We start from the raw sequence: 27800 nt of genomic DNA, 5'->3' as shown, positions 1-27800 counted from the left end.
TGCGGTATGGCATGGAGGCGATCAGCCTGTGGCACTGCTGAGGGGTTATGGAAGCCCAGGTTGCTTTGATAGCCGCCTTCAGCTCGTCTGCATTGTTGGGTCTGGTGTCTCTCATCTTACTCTTGACAATACCCCATAGATTCTCTATGGGGATAAGGTCTGGCGAGTTTGCTGCCAACCAAGCCCAGTGATACTGTTGTTTGTAAACCAGGTATTGGTGCTTTTGGCAGTGTGGACAGGGGCCAAGTCCTGCTGGAGAGTGAAATTTCCTTTTCCAAAAAGCTTTTCGGCAGAGGGAAGCATGAAGTGCTCTAAAATTTCCTGGTAGACGGCTGCGCTGACTTCGGTCTTGGTAAAACATATTGGACCTACACCAGCAGATGACATGGCTCCCCAAACCATCACTGATTGTGGAGACTTCACACTAGACCTCCAGCAGCTTGGATTGTGGCCTCTCCACTCTTTCTCCAGACTCTGGGACCTTGATTTCCAAATGAAATGCAACATTTACTTTCATCTGAAATCAACACCTTGGTCCAGTTCTTTTTCTCCTTGGCCCAGGTAAGATGCTTCTGGTGTTGTCTATTGGTCATGAGTGGCTGACACAAGGAATGTGACACTTGTAGCCCATGTCCTGGATACCTCTGTGTGTGGTGGCTCTTGAAGCAATGACTCCAGCAGCAGTCCACTCCTTGTGAATTTCCCCCACATTTTTGAATGGCCTTTCCTTAACAATCCTTTCAAGGCTGCGGTTATCCCGGTTGCTTGTGCGCCTTTTTCTACCACACTTTTTCCTTCAATCAACTTTCCATTAATATGCTTGGATACAGCACTCTGTGAACAGCCGGCTTCTTTAGCAATGACCTTTTGTGGCTTACCCTCCTTGTGGAGTGTGTCAATGACTGCATTCTGGACATCTGTCACATCAGCAGTCTTCCCCATGATTGTGGAGCTACTGAAACAGGCTAATGGACCTTTATAAACACTTAGGAGCCTTTGTAGGTGTTTTTTGTTAATCTCATTTACTGAGATAATGAATTTTGAGTTTTCATTGGCTGTAAGCCATAATCATCAACATTAACAGAAATAAACACTTGAAATAGATCACTCGATCACTCTGTAATGACTCTGTATAATATGAGTTTCACTTTTTGTATTGAAGAACTGAAATAAATTAACTTTTTGATGATATTCTAAAATCTTTGTGAGAAGCACCTGTACTTGGTTAAAAGTAAAAAACAGCCTTGTCAGTTCAATTCTCCCAAGATGTTTCTTGTTATTGCCATCTCACACATTTCCAAGAGGTTGCAGCATTATCAAGAAGTGTCTACTTATGACTCTTTGTGTAGAATTTTCTATATTATAAAATATTGCTCTTTATGGCAAAAATGTATCTTTGTGTTTAGTTTTGATGTGGTGTAGTGGCATTTTTTATACTGGTCAAGGGATATCTAGTAACATGGATAATATGGTTAAAGAAGTCTGTGGAGGACATTGTAAAATATAGCTATGCGTGCTGTTGCTTCCAAACTGTTGTATACTGTAACTACAACTCTCAGCAGCCTGAGATTGTTAGGACATGCTGAAATTAAACTATATACTGTATGTTGGTTTGCGAGTTGCAGATTCAAGAGTAATTCATCAAAATTCAAGGTACTCCCTATGTATTGGAAAGGGGATAGCTTGATTATTGCTGGGGGTCATTGAGGATGGGGCTCCAGAGAAATGTTTTCGGGATCGCTCAGGGTCCAGTGGTGGGAACCCAGCGTTCTGCAAGATATCCTTTATCCGGTGGAGAGGCAGCAATTGATGCTTTGGGAATAACCCTTTATTATTTCTTCTTTTGCTGACTGATTTCAGGGCATTGATGATGTTACTGGGGAGCCGCTTGTGCAGCAGGAAGATGATAAGCCCGACGCAGTGGTCGCCAGATTACGCCAATACAAAGACGTTGCCAAACCGGTGATAGAGCGATACAAGTGAGTTTACTTAACCTTATTATTACTGCGTGAGTGAAACGGCAGAATCCAGCGAGTGAATCAGCAGATTACATAAGACCTCGGTCAGGAGTATTGTGTGTGGAGCCGTTCGTGATTCACTCCTAAATGCGGCATGAAAAGCTTCCACCATGTGAACCATGGAAACAATGTGACTTCTCTTTTTTTTTTATTTGTTTTTTAATCTATTTTTCAATATGATGAACGACCCTGTGAATATGCATCACTGATGCATGTGAACTGTAATAGAAGATACGCTGCACTCACAACACCCCCTCAATTAACCAAAGTAGAAAACTGATTACAAAGAGCGTTGCTCAACGCTTCAGCCTCATTCAGACATCCAGTGTTCACGCACATATTCTATCCATAAATGTCACAGATAAAATAGGCACTCATTAAAGTCTGCGGCGCCCCCCCCTGGAGAAATGAAGCATTACATGGTGCCTAAATCAGTGGGTATCTGTGTCATGCGGGGTGCTCCATAAAGAGACAAATTTTCATTGTACCTCTCTTCCCCAGCTATTTTATAAGGGATGGTAAAATCATAGTTTAACTCATAGGGTATTTTAAAATAAGGTTTCTAACCCAGGCAAAACCTTAATAGTCTGTCAAGGACTGGTATCGATCGCGTGCTCCAGCTCTGAGGGTGGTCCCATATCCAGCGCGTGCTCCAGCTCTGAGGGTGGTCCTGTATTCCGCACATGCTCTAGGTCTGAGGGTGGTCCCGTATCCAGCGCGTGCTCCAGCTCTGAGGGTGGTCCCGTATCCAGCGCGTGCTCCAGCTCTGAGGGTGGTCCTGTATTCCGCACGTGCTCTAGCTCTGAGGGTGGTCCTGTATTCCGCACGTGCTCTAGCTCTGAGGGTGGTCCCGTATCCAGCGCGTGCTCCACCTCTGAGGGTGGTCCCGTATCCAGCGCGTGCTCCAGCTCTGAGGGTGGTCCTGTATTCCGCACGTGCTCCGGCTCTGAGGGTGGTCCTGTATCCAGCGCGTGCTCTAGCTGTGAGGGTGGTCCCGTATCCAGCGCGTGCTCCAGCTCTGAGGGTGGTCCTGTATTCCGCACGTGCTCTAGGTCTGAGGGTGGTCCCGTATCCAGCGCGTGCTCCAGCTCTGAGGGTGGTCCTGTATTCCGCACGTGCTCTAGGTCTGAGGGTGGTCCCGTATCCAGCGCGTGCTCCAGCTCTGAGGGTGGTCCCGTATCCAGCACGTGCTCCAGCTCTGAGGGTGGTCACGTATCCAGTGCTTGCTCCAGCTCTGAGGGTGGTCCCATATCCAGCGTGTGCTCTAGCTCTGAGGGTGGTCCCGTATTCCGCATGTGTTCCAGCTCTGATTGTGGTCCCGTATTCAGTGCGTGCTCCAGCTCTGAGGGTGGTCCTGTAGCCAGCGCGTGCTCCAGCTCTGAGGGTGGTCCCGTATCCAGCACGTGCTCCAGCTCTGAGGGTGGTCCCGTATCCAGCACGTGCTCTAGCTCTGAGGGTGGTCCAGTATCCAGCGCGTGCTCTAGCTCTGAGGGTGGTCCCGTATCCAGCGCGTGCTCTAGCTCTGAGGGTGGTCCCGTATCCAGCGCGTGCTCTAGCTCTGAGGGTGGTCCTGTATCCAGCTCATGTTCCAGCTCTGCCCTTGACCTTACTTAATAATTGTACCCCTCTATGAAGTCACCCTCTTTTGCAATGAAATTTTGCAGATGTGTGACACGTTCCTGGCTTGGTGCATAACTGGTACACTCCTTTTTGTAAAAAATGGATCACCAGTGACCTCTCCCTCAGTTTTGCTTCATCATGTTCTAATTTGGCATTTTTCTGGGAGTTCTGCAAACCAAACAAGTTAATTTGCGCTGATTTTCCGTTGCGTTAATCTTGATCATGTTACCCTGAAGAACCGCATTACTGTGCTGGAGCGGGCTTACCCTGCCAGCCCCGGGTCTCATGATAAGAAGTCTCTGCATAGTCTCCGTAACAAGGACAAAAATAGCTTGAGTGTTGAGCCGGGCACGTTCTCAGCTTAACACCCGGCTGATGCGTCTTGCAGTTGCCTTCACTTGGTGAGTTTGATGGTCAAGTGTAGGATGGTTTTATCTTGCATAAAGATAAGGACAACTGGACCACAGCCAAAAAGCTGTACACGATCAACTGCTGGCGTCTGGTTTAGGAAAGTAACACAACATAGCAACTGTGGAAGCCAGGTCACCTCTTTCTATTTACATGACATTACAGACCAATCACTGATCCTGAGTTACCTCTTGTGTTATACTCCAGAGCTGCACTCACTATTCTGCTGGTGCAGTCACTGTGTACATACATTACTGATCCTAAGTTACATCCTGTATTATACCCTAGAGCTGCACTCACTATTCTGCTGGTGCAGTCACTGTGTACATACATTACATTACTGATCCTATAGTGATCCTGAGGAACATCCTGCACCATCAGAATAGTGAGTGCAGCTCTGGAGTATAATACAGGATGTAACTCAGGATCGGTAATGTAATGTATGTACACAGTGACTGCACCAGCAGAATAGTGAGTGCAGCTCTGGAGTATAATACAGGATGTAACTCAGGATCAGTAATGTAATGTATGTACACAGTGACTGCACCAGCAGAATAGTGAGTGCAGCTCTGGGTATAACACAGGATGTAACTCAGGATCAGTAATGTAATGTATGTACACAGTGACTGCACCAGCAGAATAGTGAGTGCAGCTCTGGAGTATAATACAGGATGTAACTCAGGATCAGTAATGTAATGTATGTACACAGTGACTGCACCAGCAGAATAGTGAGTGCCGCTCTGAAGTATAATACCGAATGTAACTCAGGATCAGTAATGTAATGTATGTACACAGTGACTGCACCAGCAGAATAGTGAGTGCAGCTCTGGAGTATAACACAGGATGTAACTCAGGATCAGTAATGTAATGTATGTACACAGTGACTGCACCAGCAGAATAGTGAGTGCAGCTCTGGAGTATAATACAGGATGTAACTCAGGATCAGTAATGTAATGTATGTACACAGTGACTGCACCAGCAAAATAGTGAGTGCAGCTCTGGAGTATAATACAGGATGTAACTCAGGATCGGTAATGCAATGTATGTACACAGAGACTACACCAGCAGAATAGTGAGTGCAGCTCAAGAGTATAATACAGGATGTAACTCAGGATCGGTAATGTAATGTATGTACACAGTGACTACACCAGCAGAATAGTGAGTGCAGCTCTGAAGTATAATACAGGATGTAACTCAGGATCAGTAATGTAATGTATGTACTGTTATGATCCTAGTGGCAAGGATCGCAGGTCGGACTAGCTAAGTAACTGAACAGACTACTAGCTCTGGGGAAGTGGTAACTAGATTGACCGCAACCTGATCCTATCCGCAAACAACTATAGGCAGCCGTGGAACGTTACCTAAAAATCCTAGACGTCTCGTCACGGCCTGAGAAACTGACTATTCCTGGAGGGAAAGTAAGTCCTCACTTGCCTCAGTGGAAGACCCCAAAGATATAGAATAGCCCCCCACAAATATTAACGGTGAGTTAAGGGGAAAGCACAAACGCAGAGATGAAATCAGATTTAGCAAATGAGGCCCGCTAATACTAGATAGCAGAAAATAGGAAGGAAACTGTGCGGTCAATAAAAAACCCTATTCAAAATATCCACGCAGAGATTGCTCGAGCCCCCGCACCAACTAACGGTGCGGGGGAAGCAACTCCGTACCCCAGAGCTTACCAGCAAAAAGAAATCACATGTTAGCAAGCTGGACTAGACTCATCATACACAGAAATCATATTGCAGGCAGATGAGCAAAAAATATTCAAACAGAACTTAGCTTATCCTGAAGAGGCAGAAAACGAGATAATCAGGAGTAATCAGAATAGCACTGAATACATTGACAGCCGGCAACAAGTGGAAGTGAAGCAGAGCTAAATAGGAGCCTCCCTGGTGAATAACGAGGCAGCTGATCCAGCAGACCCGCAGGATAATAAACCAAACCACCAGGGGGAGCCAAAAAAAACAAAGTCACACAATACCATCTGTGACCACAAGAGGGAGCCTGAAAACGGAGTTCACAACAGTACCCCCCCTTGAGGAGGGGTCACCGAACCCTCATCAAAACCCCCAGGGCGATCAGGGTGAGCCACATGGAAGGCACGAACCAAATCGGCCGCATGAACATCAGAGGCGACAACCCAGGAATTATCCTCCTGACCATAGCCTTTCCACTTAACCAAATACTGAAGCCTCCGTCTAGAAATACGAGAATCCAAGATCTTCTCCTCCACGTATTCCAATTCTCCCTCAACCAGCACAGGGGCAGGAGGCTCAACCGAAGGAACCACAGGCACCACATACCTCCGCAACAACGACCGATGGAACACATTATGAATAGCAAACGATGCCGGGAGGTCCAAACGAAATGACACAGGGTTAAGGACTTCCAAAATCTTATAAGGACCGATAAACCGAGGCTTAAACTTAGGAGAGGAGACCTTCATAGGAACAAAGCGAGAAGACAACCACACCAAATCCCCAACGCGAAGTCGGGGACCCACACAGCGACGGCGGTTGGCAAAGCGCTGAGCCTTCTCTTGTGACAGCTTCAAATTGTCCACCACATGATTCCAAATCTGATGCAACCTATCCACCACAACATCCACTCCAGGACAGTCAGAAGACTCCACCTGACCCGAGGAAAAACGAGGATGAAACCCTGAATTACAAAAAAAAGGCGAAACCAAAGTAGCAGAACTAGCCCGATTATTAAGGGCAAACTCGGCCAATGGCAAAAAAGTCACCCAGTCGTCCTGATCAGCAGAAACAAAACATCTTAAATAGGTTTCCAAAGTCTGATTAGTGCGCTCGGTTTGGCCATTCGTCTGAGGATGGAAGGCCGACGAAAAAGACAAATTAATGCCCATCTTAGCACAAAAGGTCCTCCAAAATCTAGACACAAACTGGGATCCTCTGTCGGAAACAATATTTTCAGGGATCCCGTGCAAACGAACCACATTTTGAAAAAACAGAGGAACAAACTCGGAGGAGGAAGGCAACTTAGGCAAGGGCACCAAATGGACCATTTTAGAAAAACGATCACACACCACCCAAATGACCGACATTCTCTGAGAGACAGGGAGATCTGAAATAAAATCCATGGAAATGTGCGTCCAAGGCCTCTTCGGGACAGGCAAAGGCAACAACAAGCCACTGGCACGAGAACAGCAAGGCTTAGCCCGAGCACAAATTCCACAAGACTGCACAAAGGAACGCACATCCCGCGACAAGGAAGGCCACCAGAAGGACCTAGCCACCAAATCTCTGGTACCAAAAATCCCAGGATGGCCTGCCAACACCGAAGAATGAACCACGGAAATAACTCTGCTGGTCCATCTATCCGGGACAAACAGTCTCTCCGGTGGACAACGGTCAGGTCTATCCGCCTGAAACTCCTGCAGCACTCGTCGCAAATCTGGGGAGATGTGTTGTGAATTTGGATTCTGGGCTCCCCCGGTGGCTACTGGTGGAATTGAACTGGTGTTGTCATCTTCTCTGTTCACCTGTTCCCATCAAGATGTGGGAGTCGCTATATAACCTTGCTGCTCTGTTAGTTGCTTGCCGGTCAACAATGTTATCAGAAGCCTCTCTGTGCTTGTTCCTGCTCCTAGACAACTACTAGATAAGTTGGACTCTTGTCCATGTTTGTTTTTGCATTTTTGTTCCAGTTCACAGCTGAAGTTTCGTTACTGTGTCTGGAAAGCTCTTGTGAACAGGAATTGCCACTCTGGTGTTATGAGTTAATGCCAGAGTTTTAAAGTAATTCCTGGATGGTGTTTTGATAGGGTTTTCAGCTGACCATGAAAGTGTCCTTTCTGTCTTCTGCTATGTAGTAAGTGGACCTCAAATTTGCTAAACCTATTTTCATACTACGTTTGTAATTTCATCTTAATTCACCGCCAATACATGTGGGGGGCCTCTGTCTCCTTTCGGGGTATTTCTCTAGAGGTGAGCTAGGACTAATATTTTCCTCTGCTAGCATTATTTAGTCCTCCGGCTGGTGCTGGGCATCTAGAATCAACGTAGGCATGCTACCCGGCCACTGCTAGTTGTGCGTTAGGTTTAGTTCATGGTCAGCTCAGTTCCCATCTTCCAAGAGCTAGTTCCTATATATGCTGATGCTATGTTCTCTTGCCATTGAGAACATGACAGTTTGACCGGCCCACTAAAGGGTTAAAATCCTTGGCTGAGAAAGGAGAGAAATAAGAAGTCTGCTGAGAATTTTTTTTTTTTTTTCTCCTTCTAATCTTTGAATGGCTCTGTGTCCACCTGTTTGTAATGGATCTTCAGAGTGTGACTGCAGGTTTGAATAATCTCGCCACGAAGGTACAAAATTTGCAAGACTTTGTTTGTCATGCACCTGTATCTGAGCCGAGAATTCCTTTGCCGGAATTTTTCTCGGGGAATAGATCTGGGTTTCAGAATTTTCGAAATAATTGCAAATTATTTTTGTCCCTGAAATTTCGCTCTGCCGGAGACCCTGCACAGCAGGTCAGGATTGTGATTTCCTTGCTCCGGGGCGACCCTCAAGACTGGGCTTTTTCATTGACACCAGGGGATCCTGCGTTGCTCAATGTGGATGCGTTTTTTCTGGCCTTGGGGTTGCTTTATGACGAACCTCATTTGGAGCTTCAGGCAGAAAAAACTTTGATGTCCCTATCTCAGGGGCAAGATGAAGCGGAAATTTACTGTCAAAGATTCCGTAAATGGTCTGTGCTTACTCAGTGGAATGAGTGCGCCCTGGCGGCGACTTTCAGAGAGGGTCTCTCTGATGCCATTAAGGATGTTATGGTGGGGTTCCCTGTGCCTGCGGGTCTGAATGAGTCCATGACAATGGCTATTCAGATCGATAGGCGTTTGCGGGAGCGCAAACCAGTGCACCATCTGGCGGTGTCCACTGAGAAGTCGCCAGAGAGTATGCAGTGTGATAGAATTCTGTCCCGAAGCGAGCGGCAGAATTTTAGACGGAAAAATGGGTTGTGTTTCTATTGTGGTGATTCTACTCATGTTATATCAGCATGCTCTAAGCGCACTAAAAAGCTTGATAAATCTGTTTCCATTTGCACCTTACCGTCTAAGTTTATTCTATCTGTGACCCTGATTTGCTCTTTGTCATCTATTACTACGGACGCCTATGTCGACTCTGGCGCCGCTTTGAGTCTTATGGATTGGTCCTTTGCTAAACGCTGTGGGTATGATTTAGAGCCTTTGGAGACTCTTATTCCTCTGAAGGGGATTGACTCCACCCCATTGGCTAATAATAAACCACAATACTGGACCCAAGTAACTATGCGTATTAATCCGGATCACCAGGAGATTATTCGCTTTCTGGTGCTGCATAATCTACATGATGATTTGGTGCTAGGATTGCCTTGGCTGCAATCTCACAACCCAGTCCTCGACTGGAAAGCTATGTCTGTGTTGAGCTGGGGATGTAAGGGGGCTCATGGGGATGTACCTGTGGTTTCCATTTCATCATCTATTCCCTCTGAAATTCCTGAGTTCCTGTCTGACTATCGTGACGTCTTTGAAGAATCCAAGCTTGGTTCATTACCTCCGCACCGAGAGTGCGATTGTGCTATAGATTTAATCCCGGGTAGTAAATACCCAAAGGGTCGTTTATTTGATCTGTCTGTGCCTGAACATGCTGCTATGCGAGAATATATAAAGGAGTCCTTGGAAAAGGGACATATTCGTCCATCGTCATCTCCCTTAGGAGCCGGTTTTTTCTTTGTGTCAAAAAAAGACGGCTCTTTGAGACCATGTATCGATTATCGGCTTTTGAATAAAATCACTGTAAAATATCAATACCCATTGCCGTTGCTGACTGATTTGTTTGCTCGCATAAAGGGGGCCAAGTGGTTCTCTAAGATTGACCTTCGTGGGGCGTATAATTTGGTGCGTATCAGGCAGGGGGATGAGTGGAAAACCGCATTTAATACGCCCGAGGGCCACTTTGAGTATTTAGTGATGCCTTTTGGTCTTTCAAATGCTCCGTCAGTTTTCCAGTCCTTTATGCATGATATTTTTCGCGATTATTTGGATAAATTTATGATTGTGTATCTGGATGATATTCTGATTTTTTCGGATGACTGGGACTCTCATGTCCAGCAAGTCAGGAGGGTTTTCCAGGTTTTGCGGTCTAATTCTTTGTGTGTGAAGGGTTCTAAGTGTGTTTTTGGGGTACAGAGGATTTCCTTTTTGGGATATATTTTTTCTCCCTCTTCCATTGAAATGGATCCTGTCAAGGTTCAAGCTATTTGTGATTGGACGCAGCCCTCTTCTCTTAAGAGTCTTCAGAAATTTTTGGGCTTTGCTAACTTTTATCGTCGATTTATTGCTGGTTTTTCGGATATTGCTAAACCATTGACCGATTTGACTAAGAAGGGTGCTGATGTTGCTGATTGGTCCCCTGACGCTGTGGAGGCCTTTCGGGAGCTTAAGCGCCGTTTTTCCTCTGCCCCTGTGTTGCGTCAGCCTGATGTTGCTCTACCTTTTCAGGTTGAGGTCGACGCTTCTGAGATCGGAGCTGGGGCAGTGTTGTCGCAGAAAAGTTCTGACTGCTCCGTGATGAGGCCTTGTGCCTTCTTTTCCCGTAAATTTTCGCCCGCTGAGCGGAATTATGATGTTGGGAATCGGGAGCTTTTGGCCATGAAGTGGGCTTTTGAGGAGTGGCGCCATTGGCTTGAGGGGGCCAGACATCAGGTGGTGGTATTGACTGACCACAAAAACTTGATTTATCTTGAGACCGCCAGGCGCCTGAATCCTAGACAGGCGCGCTGGTCATTATTTTTCTCTCGGTTTAATTTTGTGGTGTCATACCTACCGGGTTCTAAGAATGTTAAGGCGGATGCCCTTTCTAGGAGTTTTGAGCCTGACTCGCCTGGTAACTCTGAGCCCACAGGTATCCTTAAGGATGGAGTGGTATTGTCAGCCGTTTCTCCAGACCTGCGGCGGGCCTTGCAGGAGTTTCAGGCGGATAGACCGGATCGTTGCCCACCTAATAAACTGTTTGTTCCTGATGATTGGACCAGTAGAGTCATCTCTGAGGTTCATTCTTCTGCGTTGGCAGGTCATCCTGGCATTTTTGGAACCAGGGATTTGGTGGCAAGGTCCTTCTGGTGGCCTTCCCTGTCACGAGATGTGCGAGGCTTTGTGCAGTCTTGTGACGTTTGTGCTCGGGCCAAGCCTTGTTGCTCTCGGGCTAGTGGATTATTGTTGCCCTTGCCTATTCCTAAGAGGCCTTGGACGCACATCTCGATGGATTTTATTTCAGATCTGCCTGTTTCTCAGAAGATGTCTGTCATCTGGGTGGTGTGTGACCGTTTCTCTAAGATGGTCCATTTGGTTCCTCTGCCCAAGTTGCCTTCTTCTTCCGAGTTGGTTCCTCTGTTTTTTCAAAATGTTGTTCGTTTGCATGGTATTCCTGAGAATATCATTTCTGACAGAGGGACCCAATTCGTGTCTAGATTTTGGCGGGCATTCTGTGCTAGGATGGGCATAGATTTGTCTTTTTCGTCCGCTTTCCATCCTCAGACGAATGGCCAGACCGAGCGGACTAATCAGACCCTGGAGACATATCTGAGGTGTTTTGTGTCTGCTGACCAGGATGATTGGGTTGCTTTTTTGCCATTGGCGGAGTTCGCTCTCAATAATCGGGCCAGCTCTGCCACTTTGGTGTCCCCGTTTTTCTGTAATTCGGGGTTTCATCCTCGATTTTCCTCTGGTCAGGTGGAAACTTCGGATTGTCCTGGAGTGGATGCTGTGGTGGAGAGATTGCATCAGATCTGGGGACAGGTGGTGGACAATTTGAGGTTGTCCCAGGAGAAGACTCAGCTTTTTGCCAACCGCCACCGTCGTGTTGGTCCTCGGCTTTGTGTTGGGGATTTGGTGTGGTTGTCTTCTCGTTTTGTCCCTATGAGGGTCTCTTCTCCTAAGTTTAAGCCTCGGTTCATCGGCCCGTATAAGATATTGGAGATTCTTAACCCTGTTTCCTTCCGTTTGGACCTCCCTGCATCCTTTTCTATTCATACCGTTTTTCATCGGTCATTATTGCGCAGGTATGAGGTACCGGTTGTGCCTTCCGTTGAGCCTCCTGCTCCGGTGTTGGTTGAGGGTGAGTTGGAGTACGTTGTGGAGAAAATCTTAGACTCTCGTGTTTCCAGACGGAGACTCCAGTATCTGGTCAAGTGGAAGGGATACGGCCAGGAGGATAATTCTTGGGTGAATGCATCTGATGTTCATGCCTCTGATCTGGTTCGTGCCTTTCATAGGGCCCATCCTGATCGCCCTGGTGGTTCTGGTGAGGGTTCGGTGCCCCCTCCTTGAGGGGGGGGTACTGTTGTGAATTTGGATTCTGGGCTCCCCCGGTGGCTACTGGTGGAATTGAACTGGTGTTGTCATCTTCTCTGTTCACCTGTTCCCATCAAGATGTGGGAGTCGCTATATAACCTTGCTGCTCTGTTAGTTGCTTGCCGGTCAACAATGTTATCAGAAGCCTCTCTGTGCTTGTTCCTGCTCCTAGACAACTACTAGATAAGTTGGACTCTTGTCCATGTTTGTTTTTGCATTTTTGTTCCAGTTCACAGCTGAAGTTTCGTTACTGTGTCTGGAAAGCTCTTGTGAACAGGAATTGCCACTCTGGTGTTATGAGTTAATGCCAGAGTTTTAAAGTAATTCCTGGATGGTGTTTTGATAGGGTTTTCAGCTGACCATGAAAGTGTCCTTTCTGTCTTCTGCTATGTAGTAAGTGGACCTCAAATTTGCTAAACCTATTTTCATACTACGTTTGTAATTTCATCTTAATTCACCGCCAATACATGTGGGGGGCCTCTGTCTCCTTTCGGGGTATTTCTCTAGAGGTGAGCTAGGACTAATATTTTCCTCTGCTAGCATTATTTAGTCCTCCGGCTGGTGCTGGGCATCTAGAATCAACGTAGGCATGCTACCCGGCCACTGCTAGTTGTGCGTTAGGTTTAGTTCATGGTCAGCTCAGTTCCCATCTTCCAAGAGCTAGTTCCTATATATGCTGATGCTATGTTCTCTTGCCATTGAGAACATGACAGAGATGGCAGACAAAATCACCCCTTCTCTGAGGATACCAGCTGGCTCTGAATCACCAGGAGAGTCAGGCACAAAACTCCTAGAAAGAGCATCAGCCTTCACATTCTTCGAACCAGGCAGGTATGAGACCACGAAATCAAAACGAGAGAAAAACAACGACCAACGAGCCTATCTAGGATTCAGCCGCTTGGCCGACTCGAGATAAATCAAATTCTTGTGATCAGTCAAGACCACCACACGATGCTTAGCTCCCTCGAGCCAATGTCGCCACTCCTCAAATGCCCACTTCATAGCCAACAACTCCCGATTACCAACATCATAATTCCGCTCGGCAGGCGAAAACTTTCTTGAAAAGAAAGCACATGGCTTCATCACAGAGCCATCAGAGCTTCTCTGCGACAAAACAGCCCCCGCTCCAATCTCAGAAGCATCAACCTCGACCTGGAAAGGAAGGGAGACGTCTGGCTGACATAAGACCGGAGCCGAAGAAAACCGGCGCTTCAGCTCCCGAAAGGCCTCCACAGCCGCAGGAGACCAATTAGTAACATCAGAACCCTTCTTGGTCAAATCCGTCAATGGCTTAACACCACCAGAAAAATTAGCGATGAAGCGACGGTAAAAATTAGCAAAACCCAAGAACTTCTGAAGACTCTTAACAGATGTAGGCTGAGTCCAGTCATGAATAGCCTGAAACTTGACTGGGTCCATCTCAATAGCAGAAGGAAAAAATGAAACCCAAAAAAGAGACCTTCTGGACTCCAAAAAGACATTTTGAGCCCTTCACAAATAAAGCATTGGCACGCAGGACCTGAAACACCATCCTGACCTGCTTAACATGGGACTCCCAATCATCCGAAAAAAACAGAATATCATCCAGATACACAATCATAAATTTATCCAGATATTCGCGGAAGATGTCGTGCATAAAGGACTGAAAGACAGAAGGAGCGTTAGAAAGTCCAAAAGGCATCACCAAGTACTCAAAATGGCCTTCGGGCGTATTAAATGCAGTTTTCCATTCATCACCCTGCTTAATACGCACAAGGTTATACGCACCACGAAGATCTATCATGGTGAACCAACTAGACCCCCTAATGCGAGCAAACAGATCAGATAACAATGGCAAAGGATACTGAAATTTGACCGTGATTTTGTTTAGAAGGCGATAATCAATACAAGGTCTCAAGGAACCATCCTTCTTAGCCACAAAAAAGAACCCCGCACCAAGAGGGGAGGAGGAGGGGCGAATAAGTCCTTTCTCCAAAGACTCCTTTATATAACTCCGCATAGCAGCATGCTCCGGCACTGACAAATTGAAAAGTCGTCCCTTAGGAAACTTACTACCAGGAATCAAATTTATAGCACAATCACAATCCCTATGAGGAGGTAGAGAACTGAGTTTGGGCTCATCAAATACATCCTGGTAATCTGACAAAAACGCAGGGACCTCAGAAGGAGTGGATGAAGCAATTGACACCACAGGAGCGTCGCCATGAATTCCCTGACAACCCCAACTTGACACAGACATTGCTTTCCAATCCAGGACTGGATTATGAGTCTGCAACCATGGCAGGCCCAACACGACAACATCATGCAAATTATGCAATACAAGAAAGCGAATCACCTCCTGATGAACAGGAGTCATGCACATGGTCACTTGTGTCCAGTACTGAGGTTTATTCGTAGCCAATGGTGTAGCATCAATTCCCCTTAGTGGAATAGGGAATTTTAAAGGCTCCAAAACAAAACCACAGCGCCTGGCAAATGACAAATCCATCAGACTCAGGGCAGCACCTGAATCCACAAAAGCCATAACCGGGTAAGATGACAGGGAACAAATCAGGGTAACAGACAAAATAAACTTAGGCTGTAAAGTGCCGATGGTGACAGATTTATCAATCTTTTTTGTGCGCTTAGAGCATGCTGAGATAACATGAGCTGAGTCACCACAGTAAAAGCACAACCCATTTTGCCGTCTATAATTTTGCCGTTCACTTCTGGTCAGAATTCTATCACATTGCATAGACTCAGGTGTCTGTTCAGAAGACACCGCCAAATGGTGCGCAGGTTTGCGCTCCCGCAAACGCCGATCAATCTGAATGGCCAGAGTCATTGACTCATTCAGACCTGCAGGCGTAGAGAACCCCACCATGACATTCTTAATGGCTTCAGAAAGACCTTTTCTGAAATTTGCAGCCAGGGCACACTCATTCCATTGAGTAAGCACCGACCATTTCCGAAATTTCTGGCAGTTCACCTCTGCATCATCTTGCCCCTGAGAGAGGGCCAACAACGCTTTTTCAGCCTGGTTCTCAAGATTAGGTTCCTCATAGAGCAATCCAAGGGCCAGAAAAAACGCATCCACACTGAGCAATGCAGGATCTCCTGGAGCCAATGCGAAAGCCCAATCTTGAGGATCGCCACGCAAGAAAGAAATAATAATCTTAACTTGCTGAACAGAATCCCCAGAGGAACGAGGTTTCAAAGAAAGAAACAACTTGCAATTGTTCTTAAAATTCAGGAACCTAGATCTATCTCCAGAAAACAACTCCGGAATAGGTATTCTAGGCTCTGACATAGGACTGTGCACAACAAAATCCTGAATACTTTGTACCCTTGCAGCAAGATGATCTACACTGGAGGATAAACTCTGGATATCCATATCAGCAGCTGAGCTCAGAGCCACACCAAGATTAAGAGGAGGAGAGAAGCCAGACACACAGCAGCTAGACACACGGCAGCAAAAAAAAAAAATATCTCCAAGCTTCTTTTCTCCTGCTTCTGCCATGCAATTAACACTTTATAGGCCGGCTGTACTGTTATGATCCTAGTGGCAAGGATCGCAGGTCGGACTAGCTAAGTAACTGAACAGACTACTAGCTCTGGGGAAGTGGTAACTAGATTGACCGCAACCTGATCCTATCCGCAAACAACTATAGGCAGCCATGGAACGTTACCTAAAAATCCTAGACGTCTCGTCACGGCCTGAGAAACTGACTATTCCTGGAGGGAAAGTAAGTCCTCACTTGCCTCAGTGGAAGACCCCAAAGATATAGAATAGCCCCCCACAAATATTAACGGTGAGTTAAGGGGAAAGCACAAACGCAGAGATGAAATCAGATTTAGCAAATGAGGCCCGCTAATACTAGATAGCAGAAAATAGGAAGGAAACTGTGCGGTCAATAAAAAACCCTATTCAAAATATCCACGCAGAGATTGCTCGAGCCCCCGCACCAACTAACGGTGCGGGGGAAGCAACTCCGTACCCCAGAGCTTACCAGCAAAAAGAAATCACATGTTAGCAAGCTGGACTAGACTCATCATACACAGAAATCATATTGCAGGCAGATGAGCAAAAAATATTCAAACAGAACTTAGCTTATCCTGAAGAGGCAGAAAACGAGATAATCAGGAGTAATCAGAATAGCACTGAATACATTGACAGCCGGCAACAAGTGGAAGTGAAGCAGAGCTAAATAGGAGCCTCCCTGGTGAATAACGAGGCAGCTGATCCAGCAGACCCGCAGGATAATAAACCAAACCACCAGGGGGAGCCAAAAAAACAAAGTCACACAATACCATCTGTGACCACAAGAGGGAGCCTGAAAACTGAGTTCACAACAATGTACACAGTGACTGCACCAGCAGAATAGTGAGTGCAGCTCTGGGTATAATGCAGGATGTAACTCAGGATCAGTAATGTAATGTATGTACACAGTGACTGCACCAGCAGAATAGTGAGTGCAGCTCTGGAGTATAAAGTATAATACAGGATGTAACTCAGGATCAGTAATGTATGTACACAGTGACTGCACCAGCAGAATAGTGAGTGCAGCTCTGGGGTATAATACAGGATGTAACTCAGGATCAGTAATGTAATGTATGTACACAGTGACTGCACCAGCAGAATAGTGAGTGCAGCTCTGGAGTATACTACAGGATGTAACTCAGGATCAGTAATGTAATGTATGTACACAGTGACTGCACCAGCAGAATAGTGAGTGCAGCTCTGGAGTATACTACAGGATGTAACTCAGGATCAGTAATGTAATGTATGTACACAGTGACTGCACCAGCAGAATAGTGAGTGCAGCTCTGGAGTATACTACAGGATGTAACTCAGGATCAGTAATGTAATGTATGTACACAGTGACTGCACCAGCAGAATAGTGAGTGCAGCTCTGGAGTATACTACAGGATGTAACTCAGGATCAGTAATGTAATGTATGTACACAGTGACTGCACCCGCAGAATAGTGAGTGCAGCTCTGGAGTATACTACAGGTTGTAACTCAGGATCAGTATAGGGTATTTAAGTGTATTAGGCATACTCTTGCTGTATTTGTCTTCTTTACGGTAATTCTTTTTTTTTTTGTTTCAGGAGTAAAGGAGTTCTTCACACATTTTCAGGAACTGAGACAAATAAAATCTGGCCGTACATCTACACGCTCATGAGTACCAGAACCACACCGGTTCACCCCGAGGACACCAGCCAAGCCTTGCGCCATGAGAACCCGTAGACCCGCGGGTTATTTATTGATGTCTGTGTGCGGTATCCATGTGGTGCTATGTACTCGCGATCCATGAATTGTTTATGATGTTTTGTTACGTTTTATTCTCTTTCAGGATCTGTAAGTAATTTTATTTAGAAAAATGTTTTCTAAATTTGTTCAGTGTTTCTCAGAGCCTCAACCAATGAACTGCCCGCTGCAGTTATCTGAATATTTTTTGAATATATCTATATAGCTTATCGGTTATTATTGGCCTTGTGACTTTTAGGATATCCTGTATTTTTGTGAAAAAATATATATATATATATATATATATGTCAAAGTAATTTTTTCTTGTAAAAGATGTAATACATAACAATGGGCCCCATGTATCAAAACTGAGATGTGGCTTTGTGATCCATGGGACCCAATCAGACGCTGTTTTATAACTTGCAATGGAGTAATGAAACATTGATCCTGATTGACTTCCATGGGAGAGAAGGCTGATTTGTCTCCAAGATACATGGGGACTGTTCCTATACAGACCAAAGACGGAGCAGTGGGGCAGATTTATCAGGACTGACGCAGGGAATAAACCTTATCATTGCAGGACATTTGCTCCTAGAAATGCCTATCTTGGGGAATATTTGCATCATTCATGCTCCTTCAGATCCATTTTACAGGACAAACAAGACTGTTGAAAGAACACAGGGACAATCATGATTCTACAAAAAAATGATAATTGAGCATTTTTGTCTGTAATACTGCAACCTAATTCTTTTAGTTTTGCTGTGTCCAGTGTGGTGCGGCCGCCTGGCTCAGTGCTAACGACGTCTGTTAGTAAATCCTTGATAAACATGGAGTGTGACTGCCATGAGACCACACTATATAAAGGGTTGAAGAACAAGAATGTGGTGTATTGCAGGCTCTTTAGGTTCAAGGATAGATGCAGCTCCTTTTGTCATATACTAAAGGGAAACAGTCAGCAAGTTTTTACATATGGAAGTAGTGGTATGGCTCAATAGGCTCTCGTCCCCCAGTAAAAATTATAGTTTTTTTTTTTTACAGATCCAAATGGGCCAGTCATGATAAATCTAGTATACCGTAACTTCCAGAGGGGAAACTTGCTGATAGGTTCCTTTTGGATAGATTGTCTTGCGCCATTCAATTCTTCGTCAGGAGGCGCTGATGACGTTGCATTGATAGATATCTCCGTGGATGAGGGCATTATTGGCAGACATTGTGCATCGGTCTTAAGGAACCATAAGGTGCACGACACTTGCTGTTCCTGCCTGTGTCCTGGCAGGTCTCCATTGACGCAGGTTATCTGCACTGCTCATTTGCTGATGCGAAGGAGATTGGCATCGGACTAACCTTTTTAAGGATTTGTTTCTCTGCCCTGATACCTGCCTAGGCTGCTGCCAAACCTCTCCTATGTCTCAGAAAAAGTAGAGCATGTAATTACATGGGGTGCGGTGTAGAGAACTTGGGGCACACACTTCTGTAGTCCTTCAAGAAGGACCATAAAAGCTGAACTTATATGCAAAGTAAACGCATAGCTCTAATGTTCCACAATATTTCCCTGAAGGCCCACGTACAACAGAGGTGAATGCCCAACAGAGGTGAGGGTGCGTGACAGAGGTGAAGGGTGCGCGACAGAGGTGAAGGATGCGCGACAGAGGTGAAGGTTGCGTGACAGAGGTGAAGGGTGCGCGACAGAGGTGAGGGGTGCGTGACAGAGGTGAAGGGTGCGCGACAGAGGTGAGGGGTGCGCGACAGAGGTGAAGGGTGCGCGACAGAGGTGAAGGTTGCGTGACAGAGGTGAAGGGTGCGCGACAGAGGTGAAGGTTGCGTGACAGAGGTGAAGGGTGCGCGACAGATGTGAGGGGTGCGTGACAGAGGTGAAGGGTGCGCGACAGAGGTGAGGGGTGCGCGACAGAGGTGAAGGTTGCGCGACAGAGGTGAAGGGTGCGCGACAGAAGTGAAGGGTGCGCAACAGAGGTGAGGGTGCGCGACAGGTGAGGGTGCGCGACAGGTGAAGGATGCACGACAGAGGTGAGGGGTGCGTGACAGAGGTGAAGGGTGCGCGACAGAAGTGAAGGGTGCGCAACAGAGGTGAGGGTGCGCGACAGAGGTGAAGGGTGCGCGACAGAGGTGAAGGGTGCGCGACAGAGATGAGGGGTGCGCGACAGGTGAGGGTGCGCAACAGAGGTGAAGGGTGCGCGACAGAAGTGAAGGGTGCGCGACAGGTGAGGGTGCGCGACAGGTAAAGGGTGCGCGACAGAGGTGAAGGGTGCGTGACAGAAGTGAAGGGTGCGCGACAGAGGTGAAGGGTGCGCGACAGAGGTGAGGGTGCACAACAGAGGTGAAGGGTGCGCAACAGAGGTGAGGGTGCGCAACAGAGGTGAAGGGTGCGCAACAGAGGTGAAGGGTGCGCAACAGAGGTGAAGGGTGCGCAACAGAGGTGAAGGGTGCGCAACAGAGGTGAAGGGTGCGCAACAGAGTTGAGGGTGTGAGCAACAGAGGTGAAGGTGCGCAGCTGAGCCATCAGTCAGTGGTATGCCTTCACCAGCGATTTTAGGCACCCCATAATGTCACCAATTCTGGGGTAATTGTGCACCCCAGGATTCTTCTTATAGCAGTGTGGCCATTACTCTGCGTCACAATGATAAATCTGCCCTGGTATCTACAATGAAGTTCTGATCAGATGATTGCTGGGTTTTGTGCTCTCTGTTATCGAGAGAGGTGGAGACCCGGTATATGAAGATTTATGGCTAAAGATGTTTGTTTTTTTCCTTCATTATCATCATATCATCAAATGTGATTAAAATACAAATTCTGAAACTGTGTTTATGTGATTCATATTCTCCATCCAGTTGTATGTTACATACATGTGTATGTAGCGGATACGCATGTATTCATACAGCGCGTATACACTCACAGAGGTCACACGTGTATATGTGGGATCACATACGGTAATGAATATACACATGCATGCCCATGGGTGTATATTCCATCTATGTTCTGTATGTGATCCTGGGACACTGTGAATAAAAAGCAGGTGATCCATTCCTGTACAAGAGGAAAGACAGGGCCTTTACTAACGATGTTCTCTGATCAATTATCAGTTCTCTTTCAGCATTGCTCCCGACTAGTGATGAGCGAAAGTATTCTGATAAGGTGTTGTCTGAGCATATGTTCGATTCTCCGCTGCTGTATAACAGTTATTCGACAGAGATGACTCTAAGGCCGCTATTTGGTCATGAATTTGCCATGGCAAACATCAGGACCACAAAGTCATGATCTGAGGGCACCAATTGGGATAAAGAGGAAGCCCCCACTCTCTGCTAACCATTTATATGATTAGTCACTATTGACAGCAGCATCAAAGGGCTTAAACAGATTTGGACGATGCAAAAACTGATCGTGGCTGATACAGCAAGTTGTCAGCTATAGTGGACAGCCGACAGCTGCTGCATTGTCACCTGTGTGGGGATGCTAGTCTCTTGTATCTCAGGTCAGTAAAGAGACATATTGGTGGTCATTAAGGGGTTAATAAGAATACAGTGGAACTCTGGCCACAATGAAAATGAATTCTGTGCACTTCATGTTGCAGAGAGCCGGGTCCTGAGCGTCTTACCAATTGGCGGAAGGTTCAGACTGCAGGGTTTGTTTGCGGGGTGTAAACATGGATACAGATATGTCTACATGGGAGCTATGCAAGTTTTGCACAAATCCCTTTTTCTTTGTTTTAGATGCATATGTATACACACCCCTTAGAGCAAAAATAATAAATATTGTGAAGACAGAGGGTTCACAGTCAGTGGTGTTTGTGATGGGCATCCCTGGACTTTTCTTCTTTACTGTTGTCCTCAGACGTTTTCGTTTGCTCCCCTCATTCCCCTTCATTTTTAACATGTCTCATTTGCACGTTACTTCTCATATTTCTACAGACATTTTTTGTATTATCAGGTTACAGGTGGGAGTGATTAACTCCTGTTTCTACAATCCAAAGTAATGTCTCCCAGATATGGGGAAGGTGAGACCCCACACCCTCCAGTTGCACTTATATAATATTTTGTATCTTTTTTTTTTTTTAATGCCTTTGTGTTTTATAAATATTTTCTATATTATAAATCTTTTCTAGCAAAACAAAAGAATCATAATCCAGGACGGAAACATAATAAAGAATAAAAATAATAAAAATTCAATGACCATGTAAAAAAAAGAAGAATAATGTTTTTGACCATTTTGTAGCCATGAAAGCTGAATGACAACCAATATAGTCACTATTTGGGGTTGTTCGACATCTTTCATCGACTTTTAACTTGGAAATCTGTCTAGTTCTGCAATGATACAATCCACACTACTGTAACTTTATGGACTAGGAGTTCTCAAAATGCTCCATGCCCATTGGGGAAAGAAGGGCCTAATTGCAAATATTCTTCTTTTATGCTGCTTGATTTTACATTTAGAATGGAAGGGCCTGGTGTTTGCTTTCCATTTCTTACGCCTCCTTTCTACCACACAGTCTGACTCTATAGTATGCACTCCCTTGCCTGGGGGATGGCGGTCATATTTGTGCTCACTCAACTTTTCAATCACTTCACATTGAAGGAAAACTCAGGAATAGGAGATGGCAGCAAATTGTATATCTCTGGCATTATAATCATTAGCAATTTTCTTTGGATAAACTATAGATGACAGCAAATTCCTTTAGTCTGGCATCTGGTTTTCCTGATAATCTGGAATATTTCTAGGGCAATACTGCAAGATGATGTGGAATCTCACAACACATAGGTCTGTGCAGCCATTTTGATAATGGAATATTAATTTTTATATGACCATCTGTTAATCCAGAATATTTGATAATCTGTCAGATATTGCTTCCTGTGAACACCAGGTTAGGGCCGGAGTCACACTGGCGTATGGCATCGGATGTGATATTCTAATGACACTCGGCTCCAGCTCTTCTACGAGTGTGATCTGAGTGTCAGTGCTCTGTGCTCCGATTTTCTGGCATGATCGAATTGGATTGAATTACTTTCTCCATCTCCTCCAGTGCCTGCGATAACCGCACTGCACTCAGGTGACATCCGAGTGCAGTCCGATGTTTCACATGCACCCATAGACTTGTATGGGTGATTGCGATTCAGTTCTCGCAGCCATTCACAGCATGCTGCAATTGTTTTTGCATGTCAAATTGGCATGAGAAAATAATCGCAGATGTGCACTGCCCCATAGAATAACACTGGGCCGAGTGCAATCCGATTTTTTATCAGATTGCACTACTCCGATTTATTCGCTCGTATGAGCGAGCCCTAAGGGAATGTTTCTGTGAAATTTTTCTAGGCACTAAAAGGACTGAACAAGTTTCTTAACAGGTGAATGAAAATTAATTAATGATTTCACTTTTCCTCGTTTGTAATCAGCCTCGATTTCTTAATAAATGAAACCCTTTAATCTGCATTTTCTTGTCATTCATTATCTGTGTTTATGAAATGACCTGAAAATAGGGATTCCCCAGTTCACAAAAAGGTGGACACATTAGTATGTACACCCCACCCAAACTCCTTACTGCAGGCACGGCATATGCCAATGATAATGGTTGTTTGGATATACACTGTCAAAAAAGGTACTGGGGTCCAATTTTGAATGCAGCTTTAGATGTGACTGGAGTAAAAGATTGGATACAACACAAAGATAGTATAAGATAACTCGATATTCATATATTGTCCCCATTTTGAGCAGAGTTACATTTGTCGGATCTCTGCTGAGCCACAGATCATGTGCGAGAGTTGAGCGAATATGTTCGGGTTCCCTCTTATCACAGCACATGCATGGAGAACCCAACACACAGGCTGTCCATGTATGTGCTGTGACAATAGTAAATATAGAAAAACTGACTGAACAGCCATCTAGTCTGAACTGGTGCATAACCAAAAAGTCTTACATAGCAAATAGATAATGGCTGCACTCAAGTTTATTGTGCTAAAGCAAGGAAATGTGCAATACATGAAATGTGAACAGCATAATGGCTTTTTCACAAGCCATTATGCTGTTCACATTTCATGTATTGCACATTTCCTTGCTTTAGCACAATAAACTTGAGTGCAGCCATTATCTATGTGCTGTGACAATGACACAGCCGTGACACATGCAGTTGCGGCACTGATCAGTTGATCGTCCGGCGCTTTCCAGGAAGCCGGGTTCCTTCTGCAGCTTATTGGGTAAGAGCTATAGCTTGCCGAATAAGAGGGAACCCAAACATATTACATATAACAGAATAGAACTGCTAATCACTAGTGATGAGCGAACATGCTCTGATAAGGTGTTATCTGAGCATGCTCATGTGCTAACCGAGCGAAATCGGCGTGCTCAAAAAATACGTTCAAGTCCTCGTGCTGCAGGTTTTGCTGCTGTTTGACAGCCACAATGCATGCATAGATTGTCTAACAAAAAGGCTACCCATGCATGTGTTGCGACTGTCGAACACCCGCGAGACGTGCAGGCATGGTGACTCATACATATTTTTCAAGCACGCTGAAGACAGTCGGTTAGCACCCGAGCATGCTCAGATAACACCTTATCTGAGCACGTTCTCTTATCACTACTAATCACTCAAAACTACAGGGCGATTAGAGGACCAATACATTTTGTGATTGTTACTGGACAATATTCTTTAAATTAGCTTTTAAATTGCAAATTTACCTACTACTTTAGATATTTTGTGTGATGATTTTATCTGTCAGCTACTGTCTTGCAAGTGGAATATTGGAAAATCTTGTTCTTAAGCGCCCTCTGGTGGGCACAAAGATCTAACAGCACAAGCATCATTTTCATTCATGTGAGATTCTATAATAAATCTTATATCAAGAAGAAGCAGAAAAATTATTTTAGCCACAGATGGCAGACACAGACCATGAAGCTTAGATGACAAGCTGAAAGATGATACTGGATCAGAAGGATGGAAAGAAGGAGGGAGGTGTCCATCATCGCAATCAAGAAGTGCATGACAAAGTAACACTACTACTGCATACACATATATAACCACTATATTATTGCTTCTACGTACAAGAATATAACTATTATATAACAATAATACTGCCTCTTGTAGAAAGAGTACAAGTATTGTCAAACTCCCACTGTGTAGACAAAAATTATAGAGCAAGAAGTGTTGAACAGATAGATATATAGGTACACTGTGTGCACAATTATTAAGCAATTAGTATTTTTGATTAGTAATTTACAACATTGATAGCAATAAGCATAGATGGAGTGAAGGACTTATTACGGAGTGTCAAGCTGGAAAGCCCGAACATGGGACTGCTACAAAAGATATTGACTACGGCCAGGAACAACCAGGACACATTTGAGATGGACGGTGACGAACTGGAAGTTGTAAAGGACTTCAATCTACTCGGATCAATTATCACTCAAGATACAGTGATGACGCCGGAAGACAATAGGAGAATAGCTAAGGACAAATCACCAATCAAGTCACTGGACAAGGTCTTCAAATCAAGGAACATGTGACTGGCGATGAAGACTCGGCTCGTACATAGTCTGGTCTTTCCTATGGTAATGGATGCGAAACCTGGACGATATAGCAACTAGACAGAAAAAGAACTGACGTCTTCATAATGTGGTGCTGGAGAAGGATGTTCTCAATACCATGGATGGCAAGAAGAACAAACATCAATCTTGGCTCAAATCAAGCCAGACATGTCACTGGAAGCAAGGATCACCAAGCTATGACTTACCTACTTTGGACATATCACATGAAGAGAACAATCATTGGAGAAGGACATCATGGTCGTAAGATTAGAAGAAACCAGGCAAAGAGGAAGACCAGCAACCCGATGGCTGGATACTATCAAGATAATGGCGGAGAAGACCCTGGTGGACCAATCTAGGCTGCACAAGATCTATCTTAATATAGAGTGGTCATCCTTCAAGTTGCCATGGCTCAAGATCGAGTCGAAGGCTGTAAAATCATAATAATTTTACTACTGAACAACTCCAGTGCTGTCGGCCAATGGAGAAGGTCAATAAACCTGAATATTTAAGAAAAGTCTTTCTTAGGGGAAAATCAATGTGTGCAGAATTAATTATTTGGCAACTAAATTAAAAATCAAACAACTCAACAAAAATACATTTCTGATACATACATGTGACGTATATAGTACTTGGTAATTGGCTGCCTTTCTTTTCAATAACAGCCATAAGCTCCATCCATAGTGTCTATCAGCTTCTTCGTCTTTTTGGGCAGCTCCAACCACAGCCCCAGACATGACTTTGTAGGATTCATCTATTTGAGGAGTGTCCTTTGTGTTATATAAATTGAGTCCCTTGAAGAAGTATTTTACCTGAATTATTCAGTGACCTGTATCAGTGGTATCTGTTCTCAAGATTTAGGGTATGTGCACATGCTGCAGATTTTGCTGCGGATTCGCAGCAGTTTCCCCTGAGTTTACAGTACCATGTAAACCTATGGAAAACAAAATCCGCAGTGCACATGCTGCGGAAAAAAAACATGCGGAAACGTAGCATTGTTTATTCCGCAGCATGTCAATTCTTTGTGCGGATTCCGCAGCGGTTTACACCTGCTCCATAATAGGAATCCGCAGTTGTAAAACCGCAGGTGGAATCTGCACAAAATCCGCGGTAATTCTGCAGGAAATCCGCAGTGCGGTTTACCTGCAGATTTTCTAAAATCAGTCTGGAAAAATCCACAGAGTTATCCACAGCATGTGCACATACCCAATGAGACCAGCAGAGAAGATTGGGTGGCTATAGGTAGTTTTTTGGAAATCCCGTAGGAATGTTCATTGAAGAGTTGTTTTGAGGTGGAAAAATCCAGCACAGTTCTCAAGAGAAACTCCTGCATTTTTTTTACGCGGTTTTCAGATCTGGAGTATAGCAGTGGTGGCCGAACATACACAGCGCTTGAAAACTCTTTCATATAGATCCTGTATACATTGCTCTGACACTGGCCAGATTGCTTCAGTACAACTGTGATGAGCGTCAAAGGTGCCTCACATAACAGCATCAGATGAGGTCGGGGTGCGGTGCGCTTTGGTGGAAGATGAAACAACTCAAATCACAATTGTTCAGTTTGGCTGCACACATGTCTATAACCACTGTCGGATTATTATAATATGGTGCACTCTTCCTTTGGTTCAGAATGATTTATTTATTAATCTCAGTCTCATTTATCGTTATCACATTGATACATGTGTAACATAGAGCGTAAGGGTATGTGCACACGTAGTTTTGAGCTCTGCGGAATTTTCCGCAGCAGATTTGAGAAATCCGCAGGTACAAGGCACTGCGTTTTACCTGTGGATTTACCGCGGATTTTATGCAGATTTTGTGCGGATGCCTATTATGGAATCCTACTGCGGAATCCGCACAAGGAATTGACATGCTGCGGAATGTAAACCGCAGCGTTTCTGCACGTTTTTTTCCGTAGCATGTGCACTGCGGATTGCGTTTTCCATAGGTTTACATTCTACTGTAAACGCATGGAAAGCTGCTGCGGATCCTCAGTAAAATCCGCAACGTGTGCACATAGCCTAATAGATAATAGACCGGGTCTCCGCTTGTCTCAATCAACAAATATGTTTCCATATAGATGGGGCGAGTGGGAATTGCTGTGTGGAGGCTTATGACTCATGTAGGCAGCTGGTGGCAGGCAGCGGTTATTGATCAGAGGCGCTGAACCTCCTGTCTGATCGCCGTGTAATATACAATTAGCTCAGTATCACTGTATAATGTGCAGAATTAACTCCCAGATTCCCGACATTTTTTCCATTTCATTTGAAAATATTTATTCATTTAGAAATTTGGTGGCATTTTAAATCGAATAACCAAAGTCCCCAAATCCCATTGTAACCCATACAAAATAAAACTTTTCTTAAATTAAAGATACAATTAACCAGTGCAAATCATATGTTAAAGTGCACTGTGAAATTAATGACAGCGCAGCAAAACACCTCAAAAATTCAACTCAAATTCTGTAAATATTTGGGAAGTGATTAGACCAATTGCTGGAGTTTTGGGAGAAGAATGTTGTTTCATTCTTGTCTGATGTAGGATTCTAGGTGTTTCTCAGTGCTGGGTAGAGATGAGCAGATCACTTTGTAGAACCCCGGTTCACGGTCCAGGTCTGTTCTTTCACAGGAGCTGTGAATT

The 27800-nt window shown here is 45.0% G+C and overlaps 1 protein-coding gene across 3 annotated transcripts in view; it reads left to right on the top strand.

The window, feature by feature from the left end:
- AK4 (adenylate kinase 4) overlaps window positions 1-20447 on the top strand; it is a 68465-nt gene extending 48018 nt beyond the window's left edge. For 2 of the 3 annotated variants that reach the window (XM_077278226.1, XM_077278224.1), the window contains 3 exons: window positions 1861-1979; window positions 17495-19264; window positions 19659-20447. In XM_077278226.1, coding sequence (XP_077134341.1) covers window positions 1861-1979; window positions 17495-17633 — 258 coding nt within the window. In that variant the 3' untranslated portion in view covers window positions 17634-19264; window positions 19659-20447. The remainder of the gene's footprint in view (window positions 1-1860; window positions 1980-17494; window positions 19265-19658) is intronic. The other variant, XM_077278225.1, reaches the window with a different exon arrangement.
- The last annotated feature ends 7353 nt before the right edge of the window (window positions 20448-27800 follow it).

This window comes from Ranitomeya variabilis, chromosome 8 (assembly GCF_051348905.1).
Source record: "Ranitomeya variabilis isolate aRanVar5 chromosome 8, aRanVar5.hap1, whole genome shotgun sequence".
Lineage (NCBI taxonomy): Eukaryota > Metazoa > Chordata > Amphibia > Anura > Dendrobatidae > Ranitomeya > Ranitomeya variabilis.
Note: the sequence above shows the minus strand (reverse complement) of the source record. Positions and strands in the feature narration are given on the sequence as shown.